The 23,163-nt window shown below is 46.2% G+C and overlaps 1 protein-coding gene across 3 annotated transcripts; it reads left to right on the top strand.

Annotated features, from left to right (window-relative positions):
* Nucleotides 1-10,608: 10,608 nt before the first annotated feature.
* Nucleotides 10,609-21,698, top strand: CD48 (CD48 molecule). Of its 3 annotated transcripts, none has more exons than XM_045455171.1 (4): nucleotides 10,609-10,794; nucleotides 15,516-15,812; nucleotides 19,454-19,714; nucleotides 20,873-21,315. In XM_045455171.1, the coding sequence occupies exons 1-4, from the start codon at nucleotides 10,716-10,718 to the stop codon at nucleotides 21,049-21,051; spliced, it is 816 nt and encodes a 271-aa protein (XP_045311127.1). In that variant the 5' UTR covers nucleotides 10,609-10,715; the 3' UTR covers nucleotides 21,052-21,315. The 3 variants fall into 3 exon arrangements, with proteins under 3 accessions (XP_045311127.1, XP_045311129.1, XP_045311128.1); XM_045455173.1 differs by having other exon boundaries at nucleotides 10,612-10,794; nucleotides 20,949-21,315; XM_045455172.1 differs by lacking the exon at nucleotides 20,873-21,315 and adding an exon at nucleotides 21,394-21,698 and having other exon boundaries at nucleotides 10,614-10,794.
* The last annotated feature ends 1,465 nt before the right edge of the window (nucleotides 21,699-23,163 follow it).

The following is a 23,163-nucleotide window of genomic DNA, read 5'->3' as shown; positions in this document are numbered from 1 at the left end:
CCCAAATATCCCTGTGGCTTTCCCTTCCTTAAGATTTACTCAGTATTACTTATTAGAGGGGGTTTCCTTGTCCCCCTGATAAACTATCACTCCCCGATCTTTCACTTTCTTTTTTTAAATTAGAAACATTTTTTCTTCTTAAATGTTTATTTACTTTGAGAAAGAGGGAGGGAGAGAGGGACGGAGAGAGAGGGAGAGAGAGAATCCCAAGGAGGCTCCACACTGTCAGCGCAGAGTCCAGCTTGGGGCTCGAGCTCACGAACCGTGAGATCATGACCTGAGCCAAAATCAAGAGTCTGACGCTTGACTGAATGAACCACCCAGGCACTCCTCTTTTACTTTCTATTCCCTTACATTATTATTATTATTATTATTATTTTCTGTAGTATCTACCACACTAAAATCCAAAAATCGTAAGAAGAAAGACTTTGTTTTGCTCACTACTCTATTCTCAGCAACTAGAACATTGCCTGGTACGTAGCAGGTCTTCAATACATGTGTTGAGTGAATGAATGACTGCCCGGAGTAATAGAAATTGAGTAATTGTGAATGACACCCACCATTCCTTTTTTTCTATCTGGAGAGGAAAACTGGGAGTAGAAAAGGGATGAGAGTTTTCAGGGACTCAGAACTCTATCGTGGCAGAGCAGGAGGTGGGGGAAGACTCTAGGGGATGAGAGAAAATAATGCTTGTATCTTTCCAGGGGGAAATCTGTGTCGTCTCAAAGCGAGAAATGGTTGTTGCTTTAAACCCTGACAGTACTGTTACAGCTCATGTCGTTTTAGAAACGTCTCTTTCAAGATTATTTCTTTTTCAAAACACCTGTGATTAGAGTATGTTTATGCAAAGTGACCACGTAGCAAACACTGCAGAACTTTTCTTATGATGTGATTTGGCACCCGATTATCATTTAATGGGTTTCTGTGTGAAATTACTCGGCGTGGCATTAAAATGTGAAATAGAGAACTTCAGCTTCCGAGCTAAAAACTATACGGGAGCATTTTGAGAGCTTTCTCACTGATACACTTTCACCACAATTTCACAGGATTTTTGGACATCTTCAATAGCATGCGTTTTCCAACTCACTGTGAAATAGTGAAATTAGGGTTCAAAAGCCCCCGGGAAAGCACGTATATAATAGCCTGATACTCAGAGACTTCATAGAAACCGGCTGCGGTCTCAGGAGAATATATTACTTTCTCACTGGCCCGCGGCTTCCCTGCAACCCAGCCGTAGAGTCTATACTCCTGGTGGCAGAGCCACGCTGAAATTGCCAAGCCCGGTGCTGGAAGCTGGGAGCCTATTCCTTTCTTCTCTGGGCCCTGGCTCCCTTCCTGACGGCTCACAAGTCTGGACTCTGGTAATCGCCGCGTCCGGTTGTATCAGCGAAGTTTCAAACTGTGAGTACGCTTTCCTGAAACTGTCTCCAGTTTCCAAGAGTCACCTTAGGCGGCCAAAGGTGCGAGAGAATCATTACCAGATCTCACGTGTCTTTCGTGCATTCTGGTTTCTATGCCGCTTAACCTGTATCAGTTTCACCAATCACGTGGCATGTCCTTTGGGGAAGGAGGCTCTAGAAAGGAAGGCTTTTGTGTGTGTGTGTGTGTGTGTGTGCGCGTGTGTGTGCCCAGATGTGAGCAGATTCCCACACGCTGACATCGGACACCCAATGATCTGCCTCAATGACCAGGTATGGCAGGGGACCCTCTCGAAGCCCACACCCCTGGTTGGTGCTCCTCATCCGTCCTTGACGCAACTTATATCACCCGCTGGGTCAAGGGTTGAAAACACAGTCGAGAGAAATGGGTCTGCCGTCACAGAAACCGTGCTCTGTTGTGGGAAATACACACACAAGACAATAACTACCATGCAGGGGGCAAGGACTGTGGTGGGTCAAGTCCAAGCGCAGAGGAGTCCTAATGCGGGGTCTGCCGGCATGTGTCATCTTGCTCCTCTGATTCACTGTTTCTTCAACTGTGGAAGTAGAATAATACTGCCTCCTCATACCTACCTCATGGGTTGTGGTGGGGGCAGAACTGCAGTGGGCGTGAAAGAACTTTGCAACTCTAAAGGGTGATAACACGGTGACTACGAGGCATGCGGGGTGGCAGTGGGAGGGCATGGCCTCATGACAGCTGTCCTACACAGGGATCCTAAAGGTTTCACGGCGTGTGGAATTATCCAGATATCTAGAGCTCAGACTGGTCCCCGGGCAGCTCAGAACTTCCGAAACGTGAACAGCAGGACAGGAGAAAGGAGAGCAGAGAGAGGGGCTGTGCTAACCCCGGTCTGGTGCCTGAATCGGTGGAGACTCACTCAATCCCCAAAGACTGGGAAGTAGTCTCTTTTTTTTTTTTTTTTTTAAATTTTTTTTTTTTCAACGTTTATTTATTTTTGGGACCGAGAGAGAGACAGAGCATGAACGGGGGAGGGGCAGAGAGAGAGGGAGACACAGAATCGGAAACAGGCTCCAGGCTCTGAGCTGTCAGCACAGAGCCCGATGCGGGGCTCGAACTCCCGGACCGCGAGATCGTGACCTGGCTGAAGTCGGACGCTTAACCGACTGCGCCACCCAGGCGCCCCGGAAGTAGTCTCTTTAGGCAGGGCCGGTCCCGGCCCCCCTCTCTCTGCTGGTCTTCACTCCGGTATCTCAGAACGCGGGTCTTCTCTGGGTCTAACCTCTATTTCCCCTGCTTTCATGTACCATCTTTTCCGTTTGGTTGGAGGAGAAAACCATTACAAGCTTTCTCTGACACTTCTCCATTCAACCCCTTTGAGAGGATGGGACACGGGGGAGGAGGTGAGGTAAGAAATGTCCAATACGCTTGCTGTCCATCCGTGTGGCCACAGATGGTCCATGTTCCTTGTCATTCACACCAGAGCTGTCCTGCTTGCCTGGCTCGGCATGACTTATGTCTCTCCCTGTCTCGCGCTGGCAGTGTTGCCCAGAGAGTGGCTAAGCAGACAGATGTTCCAGCCACGTGGCCCACACTTGAGTCCTAGTTCTGTCCCTCCCTCCTTGTTTGGTCTTGAGCAAGGTGACTGAGGCTCTATGCCTCAGTTTCCTCGCCTGGGAAATGGGTCCACAAGACCGTGAGTATTAAATGAGATCATCTATATTGACATGGCATAAAGACTACCTCATAGTGAGTCCTCAGTAAACATTAGCTATTTTTTTAATCGGCTCATTTAAAGCAGCTTCTAATCACTTATAGAGAGCCAGGCACAATTAGATGAAGTCCGAGTTCCAGACTTCACGAGAGGAATCCTGATGAACCGCATGCCTGGATTGTCTCTCCCGGTGCCTTCTGCCTTCAGTGTTGGTGTTCCAACACCCCCCACCCCCCCAACACACACACACACTACAGAGAAGGCACCTCACCTGCCCCCTTCAGGTAAGCCACAGTCCCTCTAACTAAAACTCATCTCAGATTCCGTGACTCTTTGCTGCCCTCTGCTAACAGAGGTGTGCCAGGATTGGGTGGGGACGGATGGGGGAGGTTAGTGGGTGGCTGAGGGGTGTGTGGGTGTCAAACGTGCAAACGTGAGGTGTCTGCTATACCTCGTCGCTGTTTTCCCAGGGCTTGGGCCACCAATTGCAAATTCGGACATTATATTCGTATCATGTAGATTTTCTACAAAGAAGAAAGAGAACTTGGCAGAAGGTCACCATTTGTCAGTTGCTTCGTAGCTGTGCAAAGTAAAACAGATTTACAAAGCACTCTGGGAGACGTGTTGCGGGGCTGGGGGCCCTACAGGTTAGTGCAGGCTCCATAGGTTAAAAAGCCTCAGCCCCATGAGGATGCCCCCGACTTCAGACACCAAGTCCAAGTAGTAGGTCCCCAGGTTACCCACAACTTCTGTCCAGCGAGGCTACAAATTGGAGGTTCTAATGACCCGTGTCCCTGGATTCGATTATTTGCTAGAACAACTCCCAGAACTCTGAGAAACACTTGTGTTGACCGGTTTATTATATACTAAAGGATATGATAAAGGATACAGATGAGCTGCAAGGTGAGGAGATGTATTAGGCGAGATCTGGGAGGATCCTGACCCCACGGAGTTGGGACGTGTCACCAACCTAGAAGCTCCTGGAATCTCATACTATTGGGATTTTTATGGAGGCTTTATCACGTAGGCGTAATCAATTATTAACTCCATTTCCAGCCCCTCTCCCCTCTCTGGAGAATGCGGGATGGAGCTGAAAATTCCAAGCATCTCATCTTGGCTTGGTCTAGACCACAAAGCCCCAGGATTCGCAGTTTCCACAATCTAAAAAGAGAATCACAGCTTGAGTGAGGTCTTTTTGATATTGGCCCTGGAAGGTCTAGAATGCCTCATTCAAGTGTCTAATACATTTGATTTGGGAGGACATCTTTGGGTTTAAAGGAGAAGGGAACATTACAAAATTAGTTTCCCTACATAACAATATGTTTGTGCCAGGTGGCTGATGTGTGTCAATATTAGGGAATCTCTCTTCTTGGGAACCGAGAGCTGTTTCAACGAGGGAACTAGAGGGGAATGCTGTCTGCACCCCCTCCCCATTTCACTCTGCTTCTGAGACTTTCCGCTAGTGACATTTTCACCTCTCCCCCATCCCCAAAAAGTGAAGCATGTGAACAACCACAGCTTTCAAAGAACCTAAAGCAGGGGCGCCTGGGCAGCTCAGGCAGTTAAGCCTCAGAGTCTTGATTTCGGCTCAGGTCATGGTCCCATGGTTCCTGAGATTGAGCCCCGTGTTGGGCTCTGTGCTGACAGCCTGGAGCCTGCTTCGGATTCCCTCTCTCCTCTCTCTCTGCCCCTCCCCTGCTCGTCCTCTGTTTCTCTCTCTCTCTCTCTCTCTCTCTCTCTCTCTCTCTCTCTCTCAGAAACACCTTTTCCCGTTGGGTATCTCCTCTCCTTTCTTTGCAGGAGCCTTTCTGGCTTGGTTTCTGGCTTTGCAGGAAGGGTGTTAGCAGACACACTGTGGTCCTTCTCTGTGGTCTTTCTTGGTTCTCTCACCATGAACTTTGCTCTTGGGGGTCAGAGGGGGGGTCAGAGGACATAAATGTGGGGTCGAGATGGGCGGTGGATGACAGGCTTTGGCCAGTCTGAAAACTGCTTTTATTTCCCTTCACACTGTTCACCGTTGTTTAAAAAACCAATATTGTTGTGAAGTTTAGACTTTATGCACTTACTTCTTCACGTTCTCATTTGTTTCTCTGCTCAATGCAAACTGAGATTTTCTCCCAGGATTCATTTGAAATTGGTGATTTATTAAATCTGACGGAGGCCTTATTCCTTTTGAACATGAAGGAACAGATGAGAATAGGAATGGAGAATGAGAATGTCTATTGTAAAAAATCAAAAATCATAAAGGGTAAAAACTACTCAAGCTTCCCACCCTAGCGGGAGACAGACACTAGTTTTCAGTTTTATGTAAATTATTTCAAATCATTTTGTATTCCTATGAGCTATATTATACACAACGCTCTCCACGTGAACAGATTGTGACAAAACAGGAGTGTATCATATGTACTTGCTTATAATTTTTTTCCTCAACAATATATCATAGACATTCCTTTTAGATGAAAACATTCTGTTCTGTCTCATTCTGTATTATGACTCCATATTGCCCCACGGATGTGTTTATGTTGGGATTTTTGGGAGGTGATTAGGTCATGAATCCTCATGAATGGGATTAGTGTTTTTTTTTTTTTTAATATAATTTATTGTCAAATTGGCTAACATACAGTGTGTATGGTGTGCTCTTGGTTTTGGGGGTAGATTCCTGTGATTCATCGCTTATGTACAACACCCAGTGCTCATCCCAACAGGAGCCCTCCTCAATGCCCATCCCCCATTTCCCCTCCGTCCCATCCACCCTCAGGTTGTTCTCTGTATTTAAGAGTCTCTTACGGTTTGCCTCCTTCCCTCTCTGTTTGTAACTATTTTTTTTCCCCTTCCCTTTCCCCATGGTCTTCTGTCAAGTTTCTCACGTTCCACATATGAGTGAAAACATATGATATCTGTCTTTCTCTGACTGACTTATTTCACTTAGCATGACACTCTCCAGTGCCATCCATGTTGCTGCAAATGGCAGGATTTCATTCTTTCTCATTGCCAAGTAGTATCCCATTGTATATATAAACCACATCTTCTTTATCCATTCATCAGTTGATGGACATTTGGGCTCTTTCCATAATTTGGCTATTGTTGAAAGTGCCGCTATAAACATTGGGGTACAAGTGCCCCTATGCATCAGCACTCCTGTATCCCTTGGGTAAATTCCTAGCAGGATAAATTCCTATTGCTGGGTCGAAGGGTAGTTCTATTTTTAATTTTTTGAGGAAACTCCACAGTTTTCCAGAGGGGCTGCACCAGTTTGCATTCCCACCAACAGTGCAAGAGGGTTCTCGTTTCTCCACATCCTTGCCAACATCTGTTGTCCTGAGTTGTTAATTTTAGTTACTGTGACCGGTTTGAGGTGGTACCTCGATGTGGTTTTGATTTGTATTTCCCTGATGATGAGTGATGTTGAGGGTTTTTTCATGTGTCCGTTAGCCATCTGGATGTCTTCTTTGGAGAAGTGTCTATTCATGTCTTCTATTTATTCACTGGATTATTTGTTTTTCAGGTGTTGAGTTTGGTAAGTTCTTTATAGATTTTGGATACTAACCCTCTATCCGATATGCCATTTGCAAATATCTTTTCCCATTCCGTTGGTTGCCTTTTAGTTTTGTTGATTGTTTCCTTTGCAGTGCAGCAGCTTTTTATCTTGATGAGGTCCCAATAGTTTATTTTTGCTTTTAATTCCCTTGCATTTGGAGAGATGTCGAGCAAGAAATTGCTGTGGCTGAGGTCAAAGAGGTTGTTGCCTGTTTTCTCCTCTAGGGTTTTGATGGCTTCCTGTCTCATATTTAGGTCTTTTGTCCATTTTGAGTTTATTTTTGTGTCTGGTGTAAGAAAGTGGTCTAGTTTCATTCTTCTGCATGTTGCTGTCCAGGTCTCCCAAAACCACTTGCTAAAGAGACTTATTTCCATTGGATCCTCTTTCCTGCTTTGTCAACATGACACTGTACATGGAAAACCCGGAGGACTCCACCAAAAAGGTGCCGGAACTGATATATGAATTCAGCAAAGTCGCAGGATACAAAATCGATGTACAGAAATCAGTTGCATTTCTATGCACCAATAATGAAGCAACAGAAAGAGAAATCAAGGAATCGATCCCGTTTATAATTACACCAAGAACCACAAAATACTTAGGAATAAACGTAACCAAAGATGTAAAAGATCTGTAGGCTGAAAACTATAGAAAACTTAGGAAGGGAATCGAAGAAGACACAAAGAAATGGAAAAACATTCCATGCTCATGGATTGGAAGAATAAACATTGTTCAAATGTCAATGCTACCGAAAGCAATCTACACATTCAATGCAATCCCAATCAAAATTGCACTGGCATTCTTCTTAAAGCTAGAAGAAACAATCCTGAAATCTGTATGGAACCACAAAAGACCCCGGATTAGTGTCTTTTAAAAGAGGCCCCAGAGAGCTCCATTCTTTCAGCTCTGTCCTTCCTTCTACCACACGAGGACACAATGAGAAGATGGCCATTTATGAACTAGTAGGTGGGCCCTCCCAGATACTGAATCTGTTGGCGCCTTGATCTTGGACTTCCCAGCCTCCAGGGTATGAGAAGTGGATATTTGTTGTGCAAGTCTCCCAGGCTTTGGTATTTTTGTTACAGTAGCCTGGATGAACTAAGACATGGGGGATTCCCTGCTCAATCTCCTTTTCACTTTATGTATTCCTCCCAAGAGAGATCCTTCTTGTACATGATATGATTTCCACCACAATTTGTGTGCTGACTATTCCTATTTCTGGGAGGTAGCTCAGATCTCTCTCTTGAGCCCCAGGTGCACATATTCGACTCTGTTTCAGACATCTTAATCACAACATATCCCAAACCGAACTTATCTTTCATGCCCCACCCACTAATTTAGTCCCCCAAGCCAACAATCGGCTCTTCCTTTTCCCTTTCCCTCCTCCCCCCGCTAAAAAACCAGGTATGGACTTCTGCTGATTCTGACTTCTTCCCATCACCCTCTCTGCTGCTGCTGCTGCTGCTGAGTCCTTCATTATTGTGTAGCTGGAATCTTCTAACATCTCCTTACTTCTAATCTCATCCTCCTCTTCATCAGCGTTCTTTCTAATCTGTGGAATGAAGCACATCATCCATCAGCTCAAAATCTTTACTTACTTCTTCTTGAAAGGGGTCGGGATAAAACCCAAACTCCTGACCACACACACACAAAAGCCTTATTGATCTGGACCTGGTTTCCTTTTTTTTGTTGGTTTCAGTCACACAAAATATCCTCAGTTTCCCAATCTAGCCACGTTCTCTGCCTTCGCAGATGGTATCATATTCATGTTCCTTATGTAACACACTCCGTGGCTCTTCAAAGGAGTCACACCTAGTGTCTGTCTCCCAGCAGCTTCCCCCGATCACACAGTTTGTGTTGGGTGGTCCATCCATGTGGTCCCATTTTTCTCCATTTCAAAACCATATTTACACATGAGACTGTGAGCTGCTTAAGAGCAGGCAGGTGTAGGGGCGCCTGGGTGGCTCACTCGGTTAGGCATCTGACTTCAGCTCAGGTCACGATCTCGTGGTCCGTGAGTCCGAGCCTCATGTTGGGCTCTGGGCTGACAGCTCAGAGCCTGGAACCTGTTTCCGATTCTGTGTCTCCTTCTCTCTCTGACCCTCCCCCATTCATGCTCTGTCTCTCTCTGTCTCAAAAATAAATAAACATTAGAAAAAAAATTTTAAAGAGAGCAGGCAGATGTACAGCTTTCATTTCTACAGCTTCAGAGGTAGCCCAAGAGATATCTAATAGGGGTGACTGGGTGACTCATTTGATTGAGCATCTGACTCTTGATTTCAGCTTGGGTTGTGATCCCAGGGTCATTGGTCTTGGAGTCTGCTTAAGATGGTCTCTCTCTCTCTCTTCCTCTGTCCCTTTTCTCTGCTCTCTCTTTCTCTCCAAAATAAAATAAAATTTAAAAAAAATTTAAAAAATTTAAAAAAAATCTTAAAAAAAAAAAAGGAATCTCTAATAGATAGAAGGAGAAAGGAGAAGAGGAGAGGAAGATCTGGTCTCTGCTCCCCAAAATGGCTCTCACCAAGATTAAGGTCACTAGTGAGCACACAATTACTAAATACAATGAGTACAGTTTCTGCTAATCCAGATACAGTTTTTGAAACCTCCCTTTCTCCTAGACTTCCCTCCGTCCATGGTGGATCCTTCTCATTTTCATCTTTAGGGTCCTTTTCTTCTGCTCACCTCTTAGGTGAGGATATTGTCCTGGGTCCCCTGCTCTCTTAGTCTCCTTGGGATGTGCCCAAGTTGGAGCCTACGCGGACACCTGCAGTGTTGTGCTGCCTCCTACTGGAACTAGGGAGGTTGGGAATAAATCTCGTTATCCCCCCAGGGCTAGCTTCAGATGCTTCCGAGAAACACAGAAACACGGAGCAGTAGCCCTTTTGAAGACTCTCTGGAGAGTCCAGGTCTGAGCAAAGCCCACCCACGTGTGGTCTGTTTCGCTTCCTTCTTTTTCTCTTTCTCTGCCCTTGTGACTCTGCCTCCTCCTCCCACGCACCTTATTTATGGTTCTCTTTAAAATCTTGCCTAGCTAACTCCACCTCAAGTTCCCTCATTCTACTCCCGTCTGGGGAAGGAGCAGAAGACTGGGGCGGAGGAGAGCTGATCCATGACCTTATTCTGACTCAAAAATCTCAAGTATAAAATGCAGGCAATACCGCCTGTCCTTCTCACCTCACAGGGCTCCAATGTGATCAAGTGAATGGGGTGTCGTCCGTAGTTTAAGGTATTGAGCTGACTCACTTTCCCCAAGCTGATCTTTTGGGGGAGGGTAATTACTTTCATCAGAGGAGTTTGCAATGGAGCTGAGCCATGTTTTTATCGGTGCCCTCTCTGTTGAATTGGAAACGTCTCCAGTTCAAAAATAGTTACAAATAAGCTGTATTAGGGACTGTGGCTTGCTGTATGGGTCCCCAAAGGGCCCTAGATGGGCAAGTAATTCATTTAGGTTCAAGAGGGATGGGCCTGAAATTTCTGGGAAATCCCTCCTTTTGGACCAACGGATCTTGCTTTTTCAACTAACGCTCCGTGGATAGGCTAATGTAAAGTTACAAGCAGTGACTTCATCACTAAGGAGGAAGAGCCTGAGGGTGGGGCTTAGGGCACAGGAGACCTGATTTCCTAGACATTCGGTCCTGAATGACACTTATATATGACCTACTCCTCTCATGACTTAGACGTGGCCCCGGCCGGAAATCCCCTGCAGGTTTGGTGGGCCCTGACTAATTTTACCTTCTGGATTAATTGGGGTGATTCCTGCCTGGGAAGCCAAAAGCAGATATTCTCCATCAGGGAACCCTAATCATTTTTGAGCCCTGGCCCTTCTGAGAACCCTCTCTCGAGAAAACAGAACCAACTGTGCCGTCAAAGTAGCTCACTTCACCGCTGTGTGTCACATATGGTGGTTTCCTGTTTTTGACCTCCAAACTCCACCCATGAGCTTGCTTTTGTAAAAGCAAAAAGTGGGTGTTTTCCTCTAAACTTGGGCCATGATTTCAAGGGCTCTGGAGCCCTCGGTCCGCTGCTAACCCGGGGTCTGGCCTGTCTTCAGCGTTCCTGGGACATAACATGCGTCCCCAAAGGCAGGAGTGGTGTATACCTCTGGGACTTCTGCTGCTGCCTCATTTGCTGCTGGCAAACATTCAAGGTACTTTACGTGTGTCGTGTGCCTGTGATCGTATATGGGAGGCACGGTGAGATGGAAAAGGGGGTATGAGGTGGGGCTTAACCCCGGGAGTGGAGTGTGGTCTCCACACAGCAGGTACACCTATGTTGGTAGCAGCACCGTGGAGAACCTTCCTGAGCCTTGGAGATAAGGCTCTCTCTTTTCCTATGGGGTCATGACAAAAACAGGGCCCTTGGGGAGACCGGGAAGTAGGCTTCTTATATTTCGTTCCATGGCTTGAGGTCTGGGAAGGTCTGGTGTTTTGCTTTTCCTGTTGTTGTTGTTGCTTTTCTTTTTTTTTTTGCATTTTGTGTTTATTAATTTTTATTTATTTATTTATTTTCTAGAACGTTTTTATTTTTTATTTTTGGGAGAGAGAGAGACACACACACACAGAGTACAAGTGGGGGAGGGTTGGAGAGAGAGAGGGAGACACAGAATCCGATGCAGGCTCCAGGTTCCGAGCTGTTCACACAGAGCCTGACTCGGGGCTTGAACCCACTGACCGAGAGATCATGACCCGAACCGAAGTCGGACGCTTAACTGACTGAGCCACCCAGGCACCCCCTCCTTTTTTTTTTTTTTTTTTTTCCATTTTGAATATCAGCTCCAAACTGAAAGCTGCCGCATTTTCTGCTAGTTACACACGCTGCTCCCTGTGGCATTCTCTGAGACCTCTAGCCAGGGGCTGTGTCCTGAGCAAAGATAAATGATGCTGTCATTCCCAAAGAGAGATCTAAATTGTAGGAAAGAAAGCTTGCCCTCTCTAGGGTCTGTGAATGAGGATCTGAGCAGAGGCCTTGGGAGCCTCAGTATCAAAGGAACCCCCCCAACATCTAGTTGTTAAGAGTTAAAGGCCATTCCTCTGCCATGGGCTTGTTCTGGTTCCCCTCACGTGCTCCGGGACTGAGTGAACGTTCCTTTCTGTTACAACTACTCAACCTCCCAGTACTTTTCTTTCCAGGTCAGCTGAGAAGCGAGAGGTAAGCTATTGCCTTTCTCACTATTCCTCCGAAGAAGTATTCAGGCATTATTATATTGCACCTCTGAAACGAACGTCGTGTCGTATGTAAATTACACTTCAATTTTAGAAATTAATTCCTTAAAAGGTTCGTACAGCTTAAAATAGTTGACCTTATCCGAGAGCTCGTGATAACTCCATATTAGTATCTTAAAAACTCACCTCTTTCCTTCCTTAATAGTTTTGCTGGAAACCATGTGACTTTAGAGTGGGGAGAACTTCCTCTGTAGGGCCTCTTTTGCCTCCCAGAGCAGACTCTTAGTACGAAATGATGATTCTTTTGGTCTGAGTCCCCATGTTCCCCATTTTAAATTTGCTTCTGTACTGACAAGAAATATGGGTTGGCACAGGAAAGAGCTGCTTCATTTTCTATCGTAAACTACATGTAAACACAGGTACTTTATCCTCAGCATCCAGAGACGTAACCAACTACTTTTTCCTGTTAGAATTAAATCAAAATAAGGGTGCCTCAGTGGCTCAGTCGGTTGTGTGTCCGACTCGTGATTTCGGCTTAGGTCATGATCTCATGGGTCATGGGACGGAGCCCTGCGTCGGGCTCCATGCTGACAATGCGGAGCCTGCTTGGGATTCTCTCTTTCCCTCTCTCCTGTCCCTGCCCTGCGCTCTCGCTCTCTCTCTCAAAATAAATAAATAAATAAAAACTTTGTTTTAAGTTTAAATTTAAAAAAATCAAATCAAAATAGTAGCCTTCTTTGCAGTGACTTCCCTATCTTCTAACACATGTAATTGTTAGGAAGACAAATCAAGATTTTGTCAATGTACTTTAAAAATGGAAAGAATACGTAAGTGCATTATAGGTAAGAAAGATCAGTTTATCTGAATTTAGTAGACAATTTATCAGACTAATTGTCTGATTGTCTTCATACCCCAAATTGTATTACAACACTTCTTTAATTTTGCAATCTATATTAGTAAAATTAATCCTTATTTCTTCCTTAGCTTGTGAATGAATTATAGAAGCCTTTTAGATGACTAGAATATCTTTTATTTCTTTTTAAATGGCCAATCAAGCATTCTTTCTACTGCTGCTATCTTGAGGCTTATGTTGCTTTTCCAGGCCACATTTTCATTAGTTAGTTCAAAACAAAATTCTCCTTTCCCTTGTGATTTTCAAGCTTGATCTCAGCCCATCTGAGGCTGCTGGTTTTATACTTCGAGGTTCCTTTTAGCTGCTTTGCATTGATTTTTGGTATCTGAAATCTTGAATGCTCTATGTTTTTATGTGTTTGGATTTTTTTTTTTTTTTGAGAAGTCCCAAGCACCTCCTCCCCTACTCCTCTGCTTTCTACATCATAATAGCCATCTTTTATTCATTTATCAGGATCCAGCCATAAGACGGGAGTCTACTGGCCCAGTTTGGGCACCTATCATATTTAAGAAACACAGTTCATTGCTCATGAGTAATTAAACAGCAACTCAAATTTCTACTTACAGTCTCTCAAAAAATGTTAAAGGAAATCCAATGTGTAAACTGGGAGCACTTATGTACACATTTTGCCCTGTCCGTCCGTCCGTCCACCCATCCATCCATCCACCCGTTGGGTATTAAATACCAAATGTCAACCAAATATTTTGGGGATTTAAAATTGAGCAGGACATGGTCTTTGCCTTTGAGAAACTCACAAAATTCACGACTGTGTGTCTGCTACAGTTTCTCCACGTCCTTCACACTAAATTTTGAAGTTCTTTTGAGCACGTTGGGGATACTCTTGCCAGACATGATCTTCTTGTCCTTAGAAAGGAACATCCATTCTCACAAGGAGAAAGATGCAGGGTATAACTGGGCCTGGATCGTTCCTTGGGTCCACATGCTCTATAGTCTTCATTCTTTCTCATGGGACTCGTCCTCCTTGCTCTTTCTCCAAGGAAACTTTAGGGAAGTTCTCTGTTTCAACAGAGGTGCTGGGTCCTTTCTGTCTCATCACCACATGTCCTAGGCCACTGGTGCGGTTTTGTGTTATCTCTTGTGCATATCGAGAGACCTTTCAGACCTTTACCGAGACATAAAGTGGTGGCTGATTGCGGGCTGAGCTGTCTTCCTGAGCATATGTCTGACCCTTGTTGGAGAGTCTGCCCAGGATGACCCAGGCCAGTAGTTCTCAGCTGGAATGGGGGTGAGACATTTGACTGGATCTGGAGACTCTTTTGACTGTCACATCTGGAGAAGTGCTGCTGGCATGCAGCGGGCAGGGGCCAGGCATTCTGCTGAACATCCTGTAATGCACAAGGACAGGCCCTACAACAAGGAATGATCTGGCCTAAAATGCCAATAGTGTGCCAAGTCTGAAAAACATCGACCTAGGCTCTCTCTTGCCACCACTTCCATTAATTCACGTGGAAACAAGTGACAGAATGGGAACAAGTCCAGGACATATGTCTGGCGATTTTAAAATCCTGGGGGCAGTGTCCTGATTTGCTGCACGCCCCGGGAGACCAGAGTTCCTGTCTGCATGGCTGATATCAGAGCCTCGCACAGTGCCAGGCATACGGTGGTTCCAATACCATTATTGGCCCTGAATTGATTACGTCACAGAGATCATAATGTGTGGAATGGATCGATCAGAAGGGCCGTGGAAATGAATGCCTAAGTATGTCTGCAGAGGCACTAGGCACAGAGTAAGTGCTGGAAACATGTTTGTGGAATGGAGACCTGGATGCTTGGAAGAACGAATGAATAGAAACTTGAAAGCTCTGGGGACACAGGCAGTTTTAATCTTTTACGAGCTGAAGAAAGTGCTTTTGGAAACGATAGACTTGTGGAAAGTGAGCAGCTAGATATCTATACAATGTTCAACAATAAGCTGAGGTTTTGTGTGGTGGAATACGAGGCCAGAGTTAATGTAGACCACACTGCCTCTTTCCTCTACCAGTAGCTTCTTTCTACTGCTTTTTCTCAGCCTATAGGTAGATACTGATAACTATCTATCCACATCTGTCTACTTTGTTCTTCTCCCTCCACAATGAGTCAACAGATCTCCCCTTCCTCTTGCACCTTCCTGGCTATCATCTTGTCTTTTCCTTGCCTTAGCCAAACAAGGTTTGGGTGCCCGCATGAAAAAAGAACAGAAGAGCAAACACAAATGGGAACAAACATGAGGTTAGTTAGAATGAGAGAAGAAGTCTCAACGTGTCACAAGTTTCCCAAAGCTGAGAAATACTACAAAAATTACGAACGCCAGAAAACTAGCATCATCTCGCTATGCACGAAATGTCTTCATGCTTCTAGAATACGTTGACACTGAACAGCTCTGACTGTCATTCGTTTCGAACTTTGCGTCTTCTCTACTTCCCACCTACTCCTAGAGAATTCAACTGAAAGATCAGGGAACACAAGCCCAGAGAGGGGATGTGACTTGTCACCATTTTATTTGAAAATCTACTGGTATGAGAGCAAGGGAGAGAGCGGAGGCCAGCCTCAGTGTCGTTTTTCTGTCTGGTCTGGGCCAGAACTAGGTGAATTATCAGCAACATCCCATTGCCCATTCCTCAAGCTGCAGCTTTCACTGAATTCTGGACCAGGGGCCAGGCCTCCTAGTGAAAACCATACTCACTGCTTCCAAGCAGAAACCCCATCCTTCTTCCCTGTCCCACACCTCAGGCCAAGGCCTGGGCCGCCGGGCCGCTCTGCCCTCTCTGAGACGGCTCTCATTTTCATTCACAGATGCTTCGGATCAAATGACCGTCATCTCTGGCAGCAACGTGACTCTGAAAATCTCCAATGTGACTCATAACTACAAACAATTAGCCTGGTTTTACAACGACAACCAGAAGATTGTAGAACAGGAGTCCAAAGACCCTAAATACTTCAAGTCTCAGTTCAAGGACAGGGTCCGTCTTGGTGCTGACCACACACTCTTCATCTATAATGTCCAGAAGGAGGACAGCAGCACGTACATCCTGAAGGTGTTGAAGGAGTCTGGGAGAGAGATATCTAAGTACATCTCACTGGAGGTGTTGGGTGAGTTTGGGGAGCCCCACTCCAGGGCCCCAGAGGGACCACTGGGAGGTTTCCCTGGGCTCATGGGGACCCTCTCTGGGAGGAGGAACTTCAGGACCGGCTTAATTCATTTCTCCCGGAGCCCGTTCCTCTGGGGAGTGAGCCTGGGCCGGCAGAACCCAAACTGAGAGCCTTGGGACGTTTAAAACTGTGAAGAGAGGGAAAACCACAGAAATGGTTTCTTCTCTCTTCTCTTCACGCTCTTCCGTGATCAACCCCAATCAGTTCTGAGCTTATCTTAATGATATACCTGAACACAGACTTCATCAGACTCAAGGAGAAAGCTACAAGAGATACAGAATGGGGCAGGGCATGTTAAAGCAAGGCTGTTGACTTTTCAGAATGGATGGGACAAAAACTTCCACTCATAGCTCCAGCCTAACTGGTATATGTGGAATAAGGACTAATATTATATTTGGAAGCAGACAAACCGGGGTTAAACTCTGGTCACTAGCTCACTTACTAGCTGTGTGACCTTGGAGAAAGATCTTAAGATCACCATATTAGGTAAATTTCTTTTGATGGCAAGGTAACAGAAACTAGTTTGATATAAATTTGGCAAAAAAAAAAAAAAAAAAGTCTATTAAAGAAACTAGACCTATTTAAAGCAATTCAAGGGACCTAAAAGAGGCAGGAAGGGCTGAACAGAGGAAAAATGAGGCCAGTCTAGAGTCCCCACCCTCAGGAATCTGTAGACTAGGCCTCTGGATCCCTGCCATTTACATGGCTTACTTTCAAGGCCTAGACTTTTGTAACTCTTGGTTTAAGTTATCAGAATTTATTTATCATTATTTTTTTAATGTTTATTTATTTCTGAGACAGGGGTAGAGCATGAGTGGGGGCGAGGCAGAGAGAGAGGGAGACACAGAATCCGAAGCAGGCTCCAGGCTCTGAGCCGTCAGCACAGAGCCCGACACGGGGCTCGAACTCACAAACCGTGAGATCGTGACCTGAGCCGAAATCGGTCGCTCAACCAACTGAGCCACCCAGGCGCCCCTGAATTTATTTATTTTTCAAAGTTTATTTATTTATTTCGAGAGAAAGAGAGAGCATGAGCAGGGAGGGGCAGAAAGAGAGGGAGAGAGAGAATCCCAAGCAGGCTCTACACTGTTAGCACAGAGCCCAACGTGGGGCTTGATCTCACGAACTGTGAGATCATGACCTGAGCTGAAATCAAGAGCCACTTAATCGACCGAGTCACCCAGGCACCCCTAAACTCTCAGAATTTAAAGAGAGAAACTGATTAGCCCAAGTCGGTTCAGATACGTGTATCTGATGAAAACACTTACGGCACGAAGGGTCAGGCTATAAAGCAGAAACACGGTTCCTGGGGACTCCTCCCTGGTGTCGAGGTAAGCAATTATCAGAGAAGAGGGGCAGGGCAGACATCCCAGACAGGTGAGAGCTGAGAGCTGTGGAGTCCCCATATTATGAGGATAATTATACCTTGCTTTTAGGATGTCGTGAGAATCAAAGTCAATAATGAGAGTAAAACATCAAAAAATAAAAACAAGGGTTCCTTTCCAAACCAAATCACTTTATCATGCAGTTTCCTTCCACCAGAGAATTACCAAAAATATAAATACAAAATCTCTAGAAAATACTCAGAATATGTCTGTAATGTTCTTTCTCCCCCGAAACAGTGTAGATGAGGAGTGTCATGTACAATCCGGTCCCACCAGCTCAACCGTCCCTGTTCTAAGAGGCTGGAGGCCCCTTATTTCCCACTTCCTCAAAGTCACATGAGCCTGAAAATTTGGGACGTTTTTGAAGGTTCTGGGAACAGGAAAGCGTCAAAGTCTCTTACAGTGGTCTTCAGAAAAGCCCAAATTTGTATCATTTACCAGTTTCTGTGGTAAATAGTCCCACCATGGCCAATTCCAAGTTCCTAATGGTTTCATAATCAGCTTGCAACATTTCTGAATATTTTAAATTCCCAAAGCTGGTGTGAGGTAAGCGCGTGTGTCTGAAGATAAGACCATCAGGAAACTCATTCTTCAGTACAGACCTTGAATTTCTGATAGCTCAAGGGGGGCATCTTAGAGCCAGACTCTCTGCTGGCTCAAAAAATCCCATCCACAGGGGCGCCTGGGTGGCGCAGTCGGTTGAGCGTCCGACTTCAGCCAGGTCACGATCTCGCGGTCCGTGAGTTCGAGCCCCGCGTCGGGCTCTGGGCTGATGGCTCAGAGCCTGGAGCCTGTTTCCGATTCTGTGTCTCCCTCTCTCTCTGCCCCTCCCCCGTTCATGCTCTGTCTCTCTCTGTCCCAAAAATAAATAAACGTTGAAAAAAAAAAAAAATCCCATCTACAAAGTGCCCCAGTGCATGCTTGTCAGCGTGTAAAATGTGGACGATGTGGAAGACAAGGCTAGACCACAGGAAGTGCCAAAAAACATTATGAAAATGTGCAGGGGAAGTCCAGCAATCTGAGGGGGATTTCACATTGGAGATGGGCCTAGAGTCAGGGAGACCAGACGGGCAGAACCCTCCCATCTCACCCCACACCCTTGCAGCCAGAGGCAAGCTCTGGGCTCGTCAATTCTCTGACGCATTTAATCCTTTGACACCTGAGCGGCACTGACTTTGCCGGGGTTTCATCCATGGCCAGAATGGAAAGGCGCCAGCGGGTCTCAGGTAAAGGGGCCACGGCAAAGGAAGGAACAGATGCTGAGATTACTTTTTAGCCCATCTGGTGGCAGGATGACAGCAGTAAGGATGATGTGACCTCCAACATGCCTATAACACTTGTGCCCTACAGAAAGCACTTCCCCATGGATGATGCCATTTTATCTCACTAACATTGTGCTATGAGGTGGAGTCAGTTTACCAATGGGAAGGAAATTTGAGGGGTTAATTATCTTGATAATGTCACTCCATGAGAGCCAGGACCCAGGCTGGTCTCACTCCAAAGCTACTGTTTTGTCCTTTGTATCTCATAACTACTCCATCCATCCGTCCATCCATCCATCCTTTTGTCAGATACGTACAGAATTCCTGCTATGTGGCAGGCCCTGTACTAAACCCTGAGATACCAAAGATAACGGATACAATGCTGTGCATCATGGCTTAAGCGTGCTGGGAGTTACATGAGGCTCTTCTCTGTAGCTCTGCCAGAGTCCGGGAAAGGGCTTGGCAGTGTGCTGGGTGGCACCTCTTACCCCAGGACTCTTGCTGAATCTGAGCCCAAGTGCTCTTGAAGGACAGATGGGCCAAGATGCCAACTCTGGGCTGGTGCTGGAGAAAGATCCCCAAGGAGCTCAGACAGTTGGGATACCAAGTGTGATTCCAACCAATCTCTGCTGTCCTTTCCGGCCCACACATAGTCATAACCCCATTTTAGTTCTGGGTGCATGGTTTCCCCCACCCCCAACACACACACCGTATCCATTTTAGCTTCACCCCTAAGGAGCAGCCCTTCCAGTCTGAACCTCCAGATGTCAAAGCTGCTCACTGGCTCCCTCTGTAGGGGCCTCTTCTCCATGACACCACTTCCTGTCCCTACCTAGCTCCCTTTGTATTTTGTCAGCCAAACGCTTGCAAGCATCAGTGCCTCATAAATGCATAAACCCATCGTCTCATCTTACAACATCCTCCTCGTCTCCAGATCCAGTACCTAAACCTGTCATAAAGATTGAGAAGACACAGGAAGAGAGCAACAGATGTCATCTGAAACTGTCATGTGAGATCGAAGGCCTGTCTGCAAGCTGGTATGGGGACTCGAGACCATTTCCAAAGGAGAGCCATAGTAATGTGCTTGAAATCACCGTTAACCCAGAGAATTACTCCAGGAGTTACACCTGCCAAGTCAGCAATGCTGTGAGCAGCAAGAATGACACAGTCTACTTCACTTTACCCTGTACTCTGGGTAAGAAATATTCCCAAGGGAGCCGAGGCGGGGTACGGGTAACTAGTTTGCTCTTGATTCAAGAAAGCTGTGGGAATCTTCTTCAGCATCCTGCTTGGGTGGAGAATCCCAAAGGCATCTGTGAGACCTGGGGGACGGGTTCTACCCCGGCCTCTGCCACCGCCTCTCAGCAAGCTCGCCTGGCTTTTGTGGAGCTTATCGTCCTTGCTTGCAAAGCGGGGCTGACACTCCTGCCCAGCTCTAACCATGCATGGTCCTAGCATCTGAGGTCTGGGGAATTGTAGGACACTCAGATGTCAGCATTGAGCAGGGGAAAAGTGCAAGTGGGAGAGCAGACCAGACCCAGTTGAGCAGGTGCATAGAGGGGTTTCTGGGAGACGGCCTAAATTAACAAAGGCAAGAAGGGCCGGGTAGATGAGCACAAGCCAGAACAGGCCAGGCGGTAAACAGGAACGAGGGCCTTATCCTAAGGTAGAGACTCTCTGCTCTTTAGAAAGACAGACTCTGGGTTTCATGTTTCAGATGCTCTGTCTCTTGGGAGGATCCATTCACTTGAGCATCTCTCTTGGCTCTCTATCAGGCCTACGTAAGTCCCGTAGAGTGGTAGCTGGGATCAGGCAGTAAGCTCATAGGCTTTAGAGTCAGATACCTGGGGTTAATCCCGGAATTGTCACTTACTAGTGAAGCAAGTTACTTCGCTTCTCCAAGTCGCGTCCTTCGCCAAGTCGCGTCCTTCCTAATAAACAGGCAAAATAGTAACCCTTATCTCATGCTGTATAAGGATTAAATGAGATAGTACAGATAACCTGCCTAGCACAGTGCCTGATGAGTCTTCAATGAATGGCACTTAAGTTACACCCAGTTCCTTCCATTCTGGAGATGCTAGGAGTTTGGGGGACCCCTTAACACATTTGAATTACTATCGCCACCATTCTGGGTCCTGTACTTCCCATACCTCTGAAACCACATCCCTGAGAATCTATATCCATATCCATATCCTTCCAGAGTAACTCACGCCTGTGGTGCCAACATTTACCTGAGTTTCCTGTCAGGCACCAGGGACCATGGCCCTCGGAGACACTGCTCTTTCACGGTCTTCCCGGACCCGGTCGACTCTCCCACCTGTACTGATTTTTTCACCTCTGCTCCCACATGCAGACTATGGACACTGTAGACTTCCTCATTCTTCCCAACTGACTGGCCATGCCTCTTCTCGTCTCTCCTGCCACCACAGACCTGATGGGACAGTTTGGCGTCTGGCCATGAGACTACCTTCCTATCACCAGCACATCCTGAGAGCCAGAAAAAGGAAGAAACACAGCCCCTGTCCTTTATAAAATGAGGGTGACCGCTCATCTACAGAGAGGAGGAAAACAATAATATAGCCCTTTTTATTTTGGAAGTGCTAAACCACTCTAGTCACTTGTTAGCCACCCAAATTATTCTAGAAAAGCATCCCTAATTTATCACCCATTCTCTTTGTCTTTTACTTTTCTGCTCCCTCCTCCCCTCTGTTCTTACCCCTTCTCTTCTCTTCCCTTCTTTTCTCTCTTCCCGTTCTCTTTTTTCCTCTTAGTAGGTGTAGATGGTGAGTGGGGTGGGAAAACAGAGAGGGGAAGTAATCCTTCCCTCCCTGAACTCTAGACACCTAACTGTTTGGCATTTTCTTTCTCTTTCAGCCAGATCCACTGGAGTAGCCTGGACTGCAACGTGGCTAGTGGTCATGGCACCCATTGTTCCTGGCCTCCTATGGCCCTGAGATAGCTCTTTAAACTCAAGAGTGAAACTTAAAGATGGCTGGGTCTTGCCTTCATCAGCCGGACAGGAGCTCTGGTTATATGGGATGGAAGAAAGCGTGCTGTTGGGGCATCTACAAGGATTTTCAAATTAACTTTTAAAAAATTAGAGTTAAGGGGTGCTTGGGTGGCTCAGTTGGTTAAGCGTCCGACTCTTGGTTTTGGCTCAGGTCACGATTTTACAGTTTTGTGAGTTCAAGTCCCCTCATTGGGCTTTGCACTGGAAGTGTAGAGCCTCCTTGGGATTCTCTCTCTCTCTGCCCCTCTCCCACTCACGTTGTCTTTGTCTCTCTCAACATAAACAAATAAACTTAAAAACATTGTTTTAAATGTTCATTTATTTTTAAGAGAGAGAGAGAGAGAGAGAGAGAAAGGGTGCGCGTCAGGGAGGGACACCGAGAGAGGGAAACACAGAATCTGAGACAGGCTCCAAGCTCTGAGCTGTCAGCACAGAGCCCAATGTGGGGCTCAAACCCACAAACTGTGAGGTCAAGACCTGAGCTGAAGTTAGATGTTTAACCAACTGAGCCGCCCAGGTGCCCCAAAATAAATAAATAAACTTAAAAACAAACAAACAAGTAATTAATTTAATTAAATAAAAAACTACAGTTGATATTTTATTTTATATCGTTGGTTGTTTCTCAGCGCCCATATATAGATACACATGCATTCTTCCCACCAGAAGATGTGATCAAACGAGGTTTTCTTCTTTAAAGATTTGAGAGGACCATCAACGTTAAACTGTCGGACAATGCCTGCTCCGTTGGCCTGGACAATCGAGACACAAAGGGGAAGAGCCTGGGATCATGGGCTCCTTCTGGCGTTTCAGTGTGTGTGAGGAGTTAATTTGTGCTGTCTCTGACTCTTGCTCCCACATCCATGCCCGATTTTCTGGGGTTTCAACTTCTCCCCACCCCAAACTCTGGCCTCCTCTCTGAGGAGCATGCTCATTAGGTTTCCTGGGAATATGGGGTCAGGCTTCCCCCTCAGGAGTAAGCAAGAAGCTTTGCCACATAAAAAGAGTCCCTCCCAAGCCTCTCCTGGGGGAGCTGAGCAACCCTACTCCCTTTGTGTGCAACTCAAGTCCTACCTGTGTCATAGGAGCTAATAAAACCATCAAATGGGCAAAATGTTCTCACTAGTGTCTTCCATTGCAGGAAGGTGGGAGGCCCCAGGCCTGGCGCTGACAAAACACACATTTCTGCTGTGTGTTCCCCTCCTCCAAGGCTTGTGTGGGCCTAGAGCTGAGAAGGCCCTTCAAGGATGTGCTCCCCATTCTGGGCACTGCCCGCCTACAGATGACTTTCCTTCTACATCAAACCAGCCTTCCCTGCCGTCTAGCCCTCTTCTGTGGGAGAAAATACCATGTGTTTGCCACTCTCATTTTCCTCCTGGGCTGTCTGTCCCGGTTAATTTTATGTGTCAACTTGACTGGGGCACAGCGGTGTCCCGATATGCGGTCCCACGCTATTCTGTGTGTGTCTGTGAGGGTTTTCTGGGTAAGACTAACATTTGAATCAGTAGACTGAGTAAAGCAGATTATCCTCCCTAATGTGTGTGGGCTGCATCCAATCAGGTGAAAGTGTGAGCAGGCTCGCCCTCCCACAAATATGGGAGAATTACTTCTGTCTGACTCCTTTTGAGCTGGGACAT

Source organism: Leopardus geoffroyi, chromosome C3 (assembly GCF_018350155.1).
Source record: "Leopardus geoffroyi isolate Oge1 chromosome C3, O.geoffroyi_Oge1_pat1.0, whole genome shotgun sequence".
In the NCBI taxonomy this organism is placed as follows: domain Eukaryota; kingdom Metazoa; phylum Chordata; class Mammalia; order Carnivora; family Felidae; genus Leopardus; species Leopardus geoffroyi.
This window is presented reverse-complemented; position numbering and strand designations above follow the sequence as displayed.